We start from the raw sequence: 12,347 nt of genomic DNA on the forward strand, positions 1-12,347 counted from the left end.
GGGAGTGGTGGTGTTTCTCCACATAGGGTTTTTACACTGTCAGCCTCCCTCTATCTTCTCCTTTTCTGTTCCAGATGTGAGCTCAATTCACACCTTCAAAAAAATCATCACCAGACTCCTGCTGCCAAATTACCATTCAGGATGGCATAACTCAGGAGGGAACCTACTCAAAAATACTGTTCTGTTGCTCACAAAATCCAACGTGCACAAAAGGAAAACACAAGAATGAATTCTGTACCTCCAGCTCCGTCTCTCTCCGATTGATATCATCTGTAGATTGATTTAGTTTTTCAAGCTCCCCCTAGAAAGAAAGAAAGAAAGAAAAGTCAAACACATGTTAAGAAATCGGGGGAAAAAAGCGTTTGAGAAGGCTCATTCAGCATCCCCATGGAAAGCTCATAAGGCCTGTGGCTTACAAATTCAGTGAAAAGGGGAAACCTTGAGACATTTAGAATAACTTTGCCACTCATCTTCTATTTTGCTACTTACAAGAAAAATAATCAGACAAGCTCTATAGTTTTATTTTAAGCGAGTACATTTCCTGTTCTGGCTTATTCCTCTCTATTAAAAATAAACATAAGATACAGTAAGTTCTGTCTTGTTAATCAATATAGTCAGTATCTGCTAGTTTCCAGTGAGATACACCCCCCCCCCCAAAGGATTAGCATAAAGTTAGTACTATCACAGGAGACGTGCAGTGAAAGCACAGCATTGCTAAGAAACGTATCTTGCAGCACAAGAGGCATTTTACTCTGGATTTTGGCAAACCAGTTTAGAACACAACCAGTCAATGGGACATATGATTATGTTTACTTAGTCTGCCTTCCTGCCAACATTTTGATCTCTTAACAGCAAAAACAAAGGTGTTAAACACCTTGAATAAATATTTACTACAGGTGGTGCCGGCATGAATGAAGTTACTGTAAAAACAAAGCTCATTCTTAATGACCTTCTTACCACAAAAAGCAACCCTCAGGAGCAGACTCCAAGAGCCTTCTTTATTTGAGCAGCAGCATGTTACTCCATGTACGATGCTACAATTTCAACACAAGCGTTCTCTAAAAACGCTTTTTTAAAATTTAATTTTCAACCAGTGTAACAGAATCGGCCTTGAAATGTTTAGCTGTATAAACCAAACACTGAAAGTTGATTGCCACTTGAGCTATCCCCCACTAGATTACAAGAACGACGCTGGTTACAATCAGAAAGGAATTAATTGCAACAGTTTTCGGAGGACAGATTTAATTTCCAGCTCCTAGGATTTGAAAGATATGTACCTGCATATCCACGTTTTCTGAAACAGATGCTTATACAGAAATTACCTAATCGCCTTTTACTGTAAGACTAAGAATGTTATGGCTTTCAGAGAGACACACACAGCAGCCCATTTTTTCAACCAAAGAGAAAATGCAACAGAAACTGTTTCACCAACAATGTGCAAATCAGGTATGTGGAAACATGCTGCAAGCTGAAGAACCCAAGGCCAGAATTAGATCAATAGGCACTAACAGCTCAGCTTGTCAAAATCAGGGCAGTAACAGGCTAGCTTTTGGCGGAGGGCCTCACTCTGTGTAACCATGTTTTGTGAATTTTGCTATTGCTCTGCTCAGCCCTGGAAAAGAAATGCTCATGACGGAGAAAAGAATGACAATTACGGCAAGGATCCATCCTCTTAGCAATGTACATACATGCTGATATTCACTCATGACAAACGGTCCCAGCAACGCTGGAGGCAAAAGCCGTAAATCTGCAGGGACCTAAAAATACATTTCATTTCAGTGACCACAGTGTGCTGAAGTTTGCACCAGGCAATCGGTCAAGACATGATTTTGGGGAGAAAAGCTTTGTTTAGAAACCATGCAAGACAGAAGGCATTCATAAAGAGGAAACACCATCTTCCACTAAAGCTCCTTCTTCAAAAAAATAGAAATAATTGTAAAAAAATCTATGTTTTCCCCCATTTACCCCATCAGGAGCGTCAGCCCTGTTTCACGAGCAAGGTCACGCTGTCACGATCAAAAATAAAAGGGGAGAGGGATTCCAGCAGAGGAAGCGGGAAGGACGCCCAAGGGGGCCCGGCGCAGAGCGCTGGCCGGGGCCGGGGGGGGGCAACAAAGGGCTGGGGCGCCCCGGGGCCGCTTCCCCCGCACTCGGCAAGAGCCGAGACACCGGCACAGGCAAATGTATAGGTATATCTATATGTACACACATCTGTACGTGTCTGTCTGTATGTAAAACTAGGAAAAAAAATGAAAAGCATTCATGATAAGAAGTATTATATAAATTATATGCATTTAAAAATTAACACGCACACACGCCCCCCTGGGGAGGCCCTCACCTGGATGCGGGGGTCCACCTCCTCCTCCTCGGGCCGCGGGCCCTCCTCGGCGGCGCGGCCGCGCCTGCCCCCCGGCTCCATTGCGGCGGCGGCTACCGGCGCCTCCCGCTCCGCCGCTGCCGGCTCCGGCTCCGGCTCCGCGGCCGCCCCGGCCCGGCCCCGCCCAGCCCCGCCTCCGGGGACGGACGGACAGACACCCCTCCTCCCCACAGGGCCCCCCCCAATCTCTTTGTGCCTTCGCACCGCAAGGAGGAAACGAGCGCAAAATTCCGGGGTTTTCTTTTGGGTTTTGGTTGGTTGGTTTTGGTTTTTTTTTTTAACCCTCCTTCCCTCTTCCTCCCCAAAACGCCCCTTTTTTGTGTGTGTTAATGCTTGCGTTTTGCCGCGCTGCGTGCTCGCCCCGCCGGGCAGCCCAAATGTGCGCCAACGGCAGTGCGGGAAACCAGAATGAGTAGTTTCAGGGTGGAGAGAAATTATAACGGTACCTTGTGTGGCTTTTTTTCTTTTTTTTTCCCCCCCCCACTCTTTTCTTCTTTCCTGTTTTTCAGGCTCTGCTGACAGGAGGCTGACATGTCTATGGAGAAGAAAAGAGCAGAGAAAGGGAGGAGATAAAAATAAAGGCACTTTCACCAACCTTGAAATCTCAAATGAAACCCAGATTTCTACTGTGTGGCAGCGGAGCAAGCCACTATTGTACCTACTGGATGCAGCAGAAAAAGACATACTAAAGATACATCCTTTTGTTGTCAGTGAAAAGGAACTTCTTGCAAGAAGCACTGGTGCTGTGTACATGTGTGGCCTGGCTAGCAGGGCACTTCAAATTAAGGTCTCCGTAATCATGGAGGCAGTGCCCAGACTGGCACCCAAACATTAACGGAAAAAGAGTAGGCAACCCTTTTCACTAGCAGTGTAGTGAATCTACATCTCTTCATCTTACCAGCCTCGGGCACAGCTGAAACCCCTCCTGTGGAATGCAGTGAAGAAATGAAATTTTAAACAATTACTTTCTCTTCCATTCCCACAGCAACCCCAGAGAGAGATGAACAGTGCATTCCCTCATCGTTGAAAAGGAAAAGCATTGTGCTTTGTCTTTTCCCTCCTCAAGGCACAGAGAAGACAGTCCCACCAGAGCACAGGGGCCAGGGAAAACAAGGCAAGAAATGGCAACTGGCTGACCCAAGGCCCTTCCTCAAATCACGCCAACCGCACCAAACTGCCTCCTCACTCCCTCTGGGTGGGTAGCAAGTCATTTCAAACAGATGAGGAATATATCTCCACCTTAAAAGTATCACTTTTGATTTAACCCTGTTTTTGTTATAAAACTCCTCAAAGGATTTAAAAAAAAAAATTAAAACAAAGTTTAGATGTGGTGAAGAAGTTTCCTTTGTGAGACTGAAGATGAAAAAAAAAAATTCCAGCAAAGCACAAGAAGATAAAAATTCATGTTCCTAAGGTAAAACAGGAGGCAAAAGAAAAGCAGTCAAGCTCTTCCAAACACTGTAAAGCAACCAAAAAAAAAAAAAAAGATGGAAGGAAGAGGACAGTGGCACAAACATTTGAAAATAGTATAAACATTCAAAGTGACACCAACAAACTAAAATAATCAAGGAATAGAGATGGCGTTGCAAAAACGCAGATGGGTCATTTGCAACATCTTTATTTCTCACAGCAGAAGAAATCATGTAAAGGAGAAAAAAAACCAAAACAAATCAGCCAAAGCCAGGTGTTTTAATCTTACTGCTGTCCATTAAGGGAATTCAATGCATAAACACAGCCAGAGGTTCCCAGGGCCCTGGCGTCTCTCATCCCCAGTGTGCTGTGGCTCATGCCAAGACCATGGTGGTCAAACGTCCAAAGTTCTCATCATCCTAAAAGAGCACAGAAAACACGAAGCAGCATATGGAAGGGTTAATGCTGGCAATCCCGCTGTTATCACTTAGTTTCTAGAAAACAAGGCAATGTGAAACAGCTACTGCAGCTATGCCATGTTTCTCCAAATCCTACACAGTCTGACCCACGGCAATGTCACGCAAAGCACTGCCTACTGCCTGGGGTACAGAAAAGCTCCTGCCCAGACCATGCTCTCCCCAAGGGATTTGTAATGTTTGCACGAGGGCTCTGTTCTTCCATTGCCACCACGACATTTCCCCGCAATTGTCACAGCTCAGAAAAACCTCCAGCCAAATTCATCAATCTGCTACCATCAAGGCAGAGCAAGCTGTTTCTTTCCTCAGTTGTACAGCGGAATCAGCTGCCTGCAGAACTCAGTGCGGTGCAAGAGATGGTATGAATACACAGGCCCCTTCCCCACAGCTCTGAAGTCTCACACAGAGCCCCAAGGCCACTGTGATAATTGTATATCAAACCAATACAGCGGAAAGATTTGTACATTAAAAAATTGCTGAAGAATGCACAGGTCATACATGTCATCACTGCAGACACCACTAAGGCATAAACAGAAAAGTGGCTTTAAGGGAAAGATTTGACAGAAAAGGGAAAGGGACTATTCAGTACACACGAAGATCAATAAAAGACTCAAGAATATTATTTGCATGCTCTTTTTTTTCTCTTCCCCACAAAATAGTTTTGACTGAAACCGCTGTCACATACAAAGGGCGGCAGAGCCCGGGGAGTACCCAAGGAACAATCCTGCACAGCATCTAGGCAGGCTTCGTGCTCCACTCTAAGTCAATACAGTGCAAGAAGTCAACTGCGGACAATGGCATTTGGGTATTACTTTTGCCAAGTCATGAGTGACCTCATCCCAGCATATCTCTCCTACATGATCTGTTAAAAAGCAGACACCTCCCCAACCCCACCCCGCTCCCAGAAAGCCAGTCATACTGACCTTTTTGCTTCCCCCACAGGTCCCACACGCGCCAAGGCAGCTGAGTAAAGCCTGCATGAGGCTTGACCGAGACAGTCTGTGCTTGCTCCTCTATCAGTATTTCAAAACCCTGGTCCCAAGCATTCAATATTTGAACAAAGCACTTGTGAAGTTAAGGCAGGAAGAAACAGCTTGCTCTTTCACTAATGGGATTCCAGAGTAGCCGCAGCCGAGAATTAGCCGAGACCCGCCTATTGGCACGACCTATGCTGGAGATGGTACAGCTCACCTAAAAAGCGCAAGGAGAGGTATCAGTGCAGGAAGAGCCATGATCCAAGTCACTTCAACAACCAGTTTAACTGCACCGGGCAACGCCTCTGTGTTGCGATGTGACAGCAGGCATCTGGGGTACAAGCCTTATCATTAACACCAGATCCTGGAGCACGGGAACTCCTGGGCAAAGGTGATGCTTTGGCCAAGGGCACTGCTACAGTCTTACTGTTGGGAGAAGTGGCTAGACAACCTCATTTTTTGGTCCCACGGAAATCCTCAGTGTACAGGCAGCATTTGGCAGGGGAAAGAGTGAAACATCTGTACTTTGAGGGAGGAGTACAGAGAGGAGTTCTTTCCCTCATTCTGGAGGATGGTTTGTAGATTAGGTATTACATCTCTGAATAGACATTGGGGAACTAGAAGTTGCATTTTAAATAAAATCGGCTGGGAAGAAGTATGCATCAGTGAAGAACCACTTGGGGAAACATACTAATGACTGTAGTTAAACTGGGGGGGTGGGGGTGGGAATCAAAGTGAATGGATAGTATGATTTTACATATATTTGATAATGGTAGATTCTGAATGGATTTTAAGGGACAGATTTTTTTTTTTTCCAGATCTCATCTTACATTCAAATTTCGGCTCATACTTGCCCTCAAAGCTTGCTTCTGCCCAAGCACTGGAAGCAAGGGCCTAAAATACAACTCAAAGTTGCATTTCCTTCCTCAGAAACAAGTATCTCCTCTTTCTGAACACTGATAGCATATTGAGCAGAGTTCAGGATTAATTAACGCATATTTGATTACTGAAGACACATTTGCAGTTCATGGAAACCTTCATGGAGAGAACAGCCTGAAAGACAGAGCCTTGGTTACAGAATACTGCCTCTCTCCTCAAGGGGACTGGAGAAATAGTTCTGCTCTGAAAAATTCTTCTGCTTTCATTGATTGTGATGCTAGAGGCTAGCTTCCAATTGGCCTCAAATACTGAAGCACTGTTGCAATTTGGTTTTAAATAACTAACTTACCACCAAACACAGCAGAAGTATAAACAGTTCAATTCTAAGTAGAAAAAAAAAAGGTGTATAAAACATAGCCCCCAAAATACATTTACGGGCATAAAATCCTCCGTGTAATTTCTTAACTGAATTAATCCTGAAGAGCAGTTTACCACACTGACTTTTGCAATGTTACACCAGAAATTAGTTTAGCTCAGGGAATATCTCATTCAAAAACAAAACCACCAATTCCCTCTTCCAAACTGCAGCAAACACATTGCTCTATCGACATTCAAACCCCATATGCTTTCCTGGTTTGCAGCACTATATTGCAGATGTTCAAAACGTTTTTAAACATTAAGTAGGATCTCACCCACAGTCACAGTACATTTGAAGATCTGGTCCTCCATATCTTAATCTTTGATAAGAGACTAAATGCATCCATTTTTTGAAGATATGTGCTGCATTTATGGAAGATTTTATTTTCCCTGGATGCACATGCAGGGTAGTAAACACTTAAGAAGTGGTCAGAATCAAAACTTCCTCTAGCTTACTTCTCAGGCAAATTGTCACACTTCCATCCTCACAATGGCTGCAGCATGCTTGTGCTCTGCACTTTAGGAAGTGCTAAAAATTTATTATCTTTTTTACACCAGCTCGTGAGATGCTATCGCCTTATGAACTTGCATACAAACGATGCACACAAAGACACCATTAACGGAGCTTGAGCATCTATGATGCAAACAATTGTCAATTTGCCCACCTACAAGGAATGTATTTAAAGAAAAAGCTACATCCCAAAATACCTTTTAATTTCACTTCTTTTTAACAAGCACCATTTAAGGATGATTAAAATTACCCTCCAGGCTTCACAAGGCTACAAAGAAAAGAGGGTCATTTAAAGAGGTACAATCTATTTTCTAGCCACGCTAATCTTAATATCTTTTGTAAAAACTAAATACAAGGATTATTAGCAAAATTACCTGCTGGGCTGATTTCTACTGGATATACATTTATATCTCATGAGCTACTTTTCTTATTATTTTGAAGCCTGATATTGATGATGCTTTATACAGATAGCATGAGTGCAATATAGTTTTTATATACATATATACACACACACTCACAATACTATGAGAGAGAGAGAGAGGTGTGTGTGTGTGTGTACATATATATATATATATATAAAATGCATGACTAACATCTTGATGGATTTCCCCACTTCTTGTTTCATTCGGAAAGAACCGCCACCATCACAGGACATATTTTCTCCTCCTCCAAGCTGTCTTTTGGCAAGGCAGGTGGCATGTGGAATTTCCCACTGCACATCATCAGTACAATATCACTACATCTCCAGAGGAACAGAGCAGTCCTGCTGCTCGTTTGGACAAAATACAGAGTCTGCTGCTTTTGCAGATTTAGGAAATAACAGAGTAACATGAGACTCTTCCTCAGATCTGCTGTGGAATGATAAGGAAGATCCCTTTTACAATGATTTACAATGCAATATAGGGAAAAACCCTATATTGCACCCTTTTAAGTTGAATACATCCACCCAGGTTCCCAGTCCTGCTGTCTGCCTTCCTACATAAGTAGTCTCCCATCAGTTTCAACAGGAGCAGGATCAAATGCAAAGGTTTTAGTCTGTACTCAAAATAAGGCCTTAGCCAAGAGGTGTTGCCTTGCGAGAGCCAAAATGAGATGCAAGTGCCATTCTCTTCTACCCAGCCTGACAATTCAGTAATGCTTCTGCAGTGGTGCGGATACTATTGCTATTGTATATATCACTGCTATTCGGTACAAAAACACCCACCCTGCTCTCTTATTCTTTAAACTTAGACATCTATGCAAACCACATTTAAAACATTTATTTAAAGAACCACCTCTAATTCCCAAATAACATTAGCCATGTGCAAGAATACACCTCATTTTTCCAGTCCTTTGTTTGCTTAATGTTTAGACTGATTCCGTATTTGTGGCTATTTAACTATATTAGCAGGTTTCTCACCGGTAGATTTAAAGGATAAAACCCCCTCACTGGTCTCTCGCCACCAGCCCACGCTGCTCGTGCTACCGAAGGCAGCACTGCTAGATGAAGGCAGGATTCCCTGCAACACAGCACAATGAAAATGTAATGACAAGAAACTCCAGGTAGTGAAGCTCCCGCGGGTCTGGTTCAGGGTACCTGTGTGTCCGGTGTACTTCGGTGAGAGCCATGAACGGTTGCTCAAAGATGGCAGTTTCCACAAGCCCTCCCTCACACAGCATGGCTGCTCTGTGCACTCAGCACAGAGTCATTTTCCAGCTCACCAGGAAAGGGGCTCCTTACACCGCCCAGTCACACGCAATGCTCCTGAGAGGTGCTTTGTGACACTGCTCAAGGGCACCTTCCCACCGCCAGCAAGGCATCTCCTACGGAGCAAAGCCACCCCGTGCGCACAGGCTGGAGCACAGCTCTGCACAAAAGCAACCTGGTGACCGCTGAAAGCTCTCTGACCACAGGCCTTGCTTCTTAGTAATCTTGCTATCAGACAGGAGATTCACCCATATCCTATTTTAAGCTGCTGAGTCCACAACATTAACACCTTGAGCCTCCAAAATACCTTTCCTCAGAGGATCTCAGAGCATTCCTTCAAGCACCAGCTATCCAGGGAACCTTTCCGTTTGGTTTCCTGCACAAATTTCATGTCTTACAGGTGCTAACTGATTAAATAGAGGGAAACAGCACAGACATTTCAAGTACAAGGACAGCCCAGAGGATCAGGGAAAGACAGCTACTCAAAATGAGCTTTCAAAGGGTGGCACTGAGTAGACCAGGTAGCTACAGAAAGATGTGGGACCTCATTACCATCATGACCAGCTCAAGTGCAAAAAGCAAAGGCAGAACCCTGGTCTATATCTAGAGAAACAGAAGACGAAGGCTGGCAACCAAAGGGGAACTCCTACCTCTGAGTTGTGAAGGCAGACTGGCAGTCAAGAGGGAAACAGCTGGGTAGCCCAGAGAAGGGGACAGGCCCTTCCACAGCCAAGCCTCGTTAGCAAGGTATTAAGAAAGGTCTTTGCACTGTCTCTTTGCTTCCTAACCACATTTAGCTGACCCATAACCAGTGACAGGAGAAATAGGAAATGTTTTTTCCACCCTCCTCCTTAGTTTCCTTTCCAGGCCTGTTCGAGCCGAATTTACCTTGTGCCAGAAAATACGAGCTTATCAAGTATCTAGATACAGAAAAAATTGTCAGTTTAATAAATTTGAGTTTGAGGCCTGCAAGATCCTAAATGTCCACACTTCAAGTGTCTCCTTCCAGATATGGACAGAAATCCAAAAGCCTTTAAAATATTCAAATAAAAAAAAAATATCTCACCTTTGTAAATGTTAAATGCTTCCTGTGTACAAAGCCCCTTTTCCCCCACCCCTACCATTCATAGCAAAGTTTTCTGCCCACCACCCCCTGCCTGGCAGAATCATACTCTTCAGTGCTTCCCATTACATAAAAATTGAGAGATTGAGCACATTGTATGTAGGAGTGAAGCAGAGTCTGTTTTAGCACCCGACTTTATATATCAGGATAAGAAGTAGTGATGATCTGCACTGCCGCTCCTGCCGTCCCCCATGCCACAACCCGCAGGAGCATGCTGCTGCAGAGCCACATCCCTGCCTTTACACCGCGGGGCCCAACAGCAGCCCAGAGCAGCACCAAGGCTCTGAAACCCACCCCAATCCCAAGTCAGTCACACAGAGCAGGTTTTGAAGCCTCACTGCCACAACCATGCTGCCAGCAGCGTCTGAACAAGTGCCTCACATCTCCAAGAGCTGAATAAACACTTTTGGTTTGCAATGCGGATAACAGGCTCTCACTCCTCAACTCCATCATCTCTACTTCTCCCTCACCATCCAAGATCAGCCTCTTTTTTTCCAGAGTCTTAATGCCTTCCCCTTCTTTCTACCATCTGAAGTATCGTTTAACTCACTGCTTCCCTCCTTCCTTAATTTGCCTTTGTCCTTCCTTTCTCTTTTTCCCTTCTTCCAATCTCCCCAACTTTACGTCCTGGAAATCCCTCTCCTAGAAGCAGAATTTGCCGTTCACTCTCCCCAGCTGATAATTTTCCTCTCATTTCCATGTTTCACCCCATCTCTCATTCACTTCCCCACATTCCAACTTTCCACCACCAAAACACAGTCTCAGTAGCACACTCCAGCATTGCAGCCCAGACTAGACACCAATCCTCAGACTGACCTTCACCTATCCCACCCTTAATCAGATGAGGCAGGCATAAAGCCGACACTGCTGAGGCTGCCTGAAGGATCTAGGGAGGCACAGAGGCAGCAGCAAGCAGACACAGCGTAGGTTCTGCAAAAAAAGTTAAATCAAAATCTGCTTTGGGGACTTCTGAGGATTAGGGAATATCCCTACAGCTTCTACAAATTTACATTATGTCTGGAAAGTACAGCACAGATATTCAGACGTGGGGCAGGGGAAGGGTCTTCGGAGTTCCATGACACTGCATGGTTCAGGTCTCCATCAGAGCTCTGAAGGCAGAAGACCAAACCTTTAAAACTACCAGATTACAGACACCTGCACCACTATTAGCTGAACTGCTTCAGATTTTTCTCTTTCACCAGCAGGTGCTGAAAAAGTTCCAGACCTAGGCATAAAAATAATAATTCAATCTACCAGCAAGAATCTGTTCCCAAGGCCAGGCTGTCTATGGTCTCTCCTGGATAGTAAAAGCAAGCACAGTACCAGGTAGTGACAACAGAAGTAGCTTTAGGGTAAGAGACTGAGAGAAGACTTGTACTAGTATTATTGTTATATCTACTTTTCAGGCAAAGCCATGAAGCTACAAAGAGGCCAAATGACTGCAAAAAGGCACATAAGAATCTTATGGCAAAATTAAAAAGCAGACCCCAAGAGCCACTTTTTAGATTTTAGTTTAACCTCTCTCCTGGACTCTCCTTTTTGGCAGGCTTCATTTGACCATCATTCCTTCATTCTCAGCCAAGGACTATATCAGAACAGCACTTTTCCAGCTCAAATGTGCAGGCAAGCCATTTCCCAGCTATGACAGGCAGTGCCTACCCCAGGGGCAAGCTCCACAACAGCCAGAAGAGATAAGGGAGCACACTTCAGCCCTTTGGAAAATCCTGCCCAAGAGGACCACGGAGAGCCTGACAGATTGTCCTTCATTAACATGCAGATGAACATAAATCACACCACGCTAGGGACCATATTCTTCTGATCTAAAATGTGACCCCTGAGCCTCCCTTTTACCTCCTTTGGCCTTTCTTCTGATTTCGTCCCACCTTTCCATTTCCTACCCTCCCACAGGTTAGCTCCTTGCAAGTGAGCCATTAGCACCAGAAGCCATACATACACCCCCGCACCCACACTTCTGACGAGCTGCCAAGGCACGAGCAACTCTGCCGTGATGCAAAGTACCTGAATTCCCTGGAAATGGTAGGCATGATGAATACCTGGGGCAGGTTCTGGGTAGGACAGTGCTATCTTACATGCCCAAAATTTGATCTGAAAGGGTACCTTCATTTCTCTCAACTTTTCACACTGCCTTTTGTAAAAAAGAGGTGTCCAGGCACAGTGTCTAGGAAAGGAAAGGATGTCTAGGTGATTTGTTGCCAGGACCATTTCAGCGAATGGACTGAATGGCTCGGGAAATCAGCATGGTCACCAGCCAAAATCCAGATAAGGAGGAAGGTAGTTGTAGGGGTTTGCGTTTGACAGGTGTGTGAGGATCATCCAGCCCTTGTTTGGAGAAGGATCCACGTATTGCACAATATTCTGAGAATATGTTTGACACGCAGATCTCTCAAGAGCAATCTTACCGGAAAGGGATGGATCTGCCTCCTTGGTCACCATCACAAGAAAGAGTTCAGCGTGCTCAACACCCTGGGGACC

At 44.7% G+C, this 12,347-nt stretch overlaps 1 protein-coding gene across 1 annotated transcript in view; it reads right to left on the reverse strand.

Annotated features, from left to right (window-relative positions):
- Nucleotides 1–4,457, reverse strand: part of SH3BP5 (SH3 domain binding protein 5) — a gene marked incomplete at its 3' end in the record, with an annotated part of 55,325 nt that extends 50,868 nt beyond the window's left edge. The window contains exons 1-2 of the mRNA XM_082015136.1: nucleotides 2,339–4,457; nucleotides 239–301 (exon numbers count right to left, since the gene is read on the reverse strand). Of these exons, the coding sequence (XP_081871262.1) occupies nucleotides 239–301; nucleotides 2,339–3,130 (855 nt within the window). The 5' untranslated portion in view covers nucleotides 3,131–4,457. The remainder of the gene's footprint in view (nucleotides 1–238; nucleotides 302–2,338) is intronic.
- Nucleotides 4,458–12,347: the final 7,890 nt, after the last annotated feature.

Source organism: Phaethon aethereus (assembly GCF_964289735.1).
Source record: "Phaethon aethereus genome assembly, chromosome: 2".
Taxonomy (NCBI): domain Eukaryota; kingdom Metazoa; phylum Chordata; class Aves; order Phaethontiformes; family Phaethontidae; genus Phaethon; species Phaethon aethereus.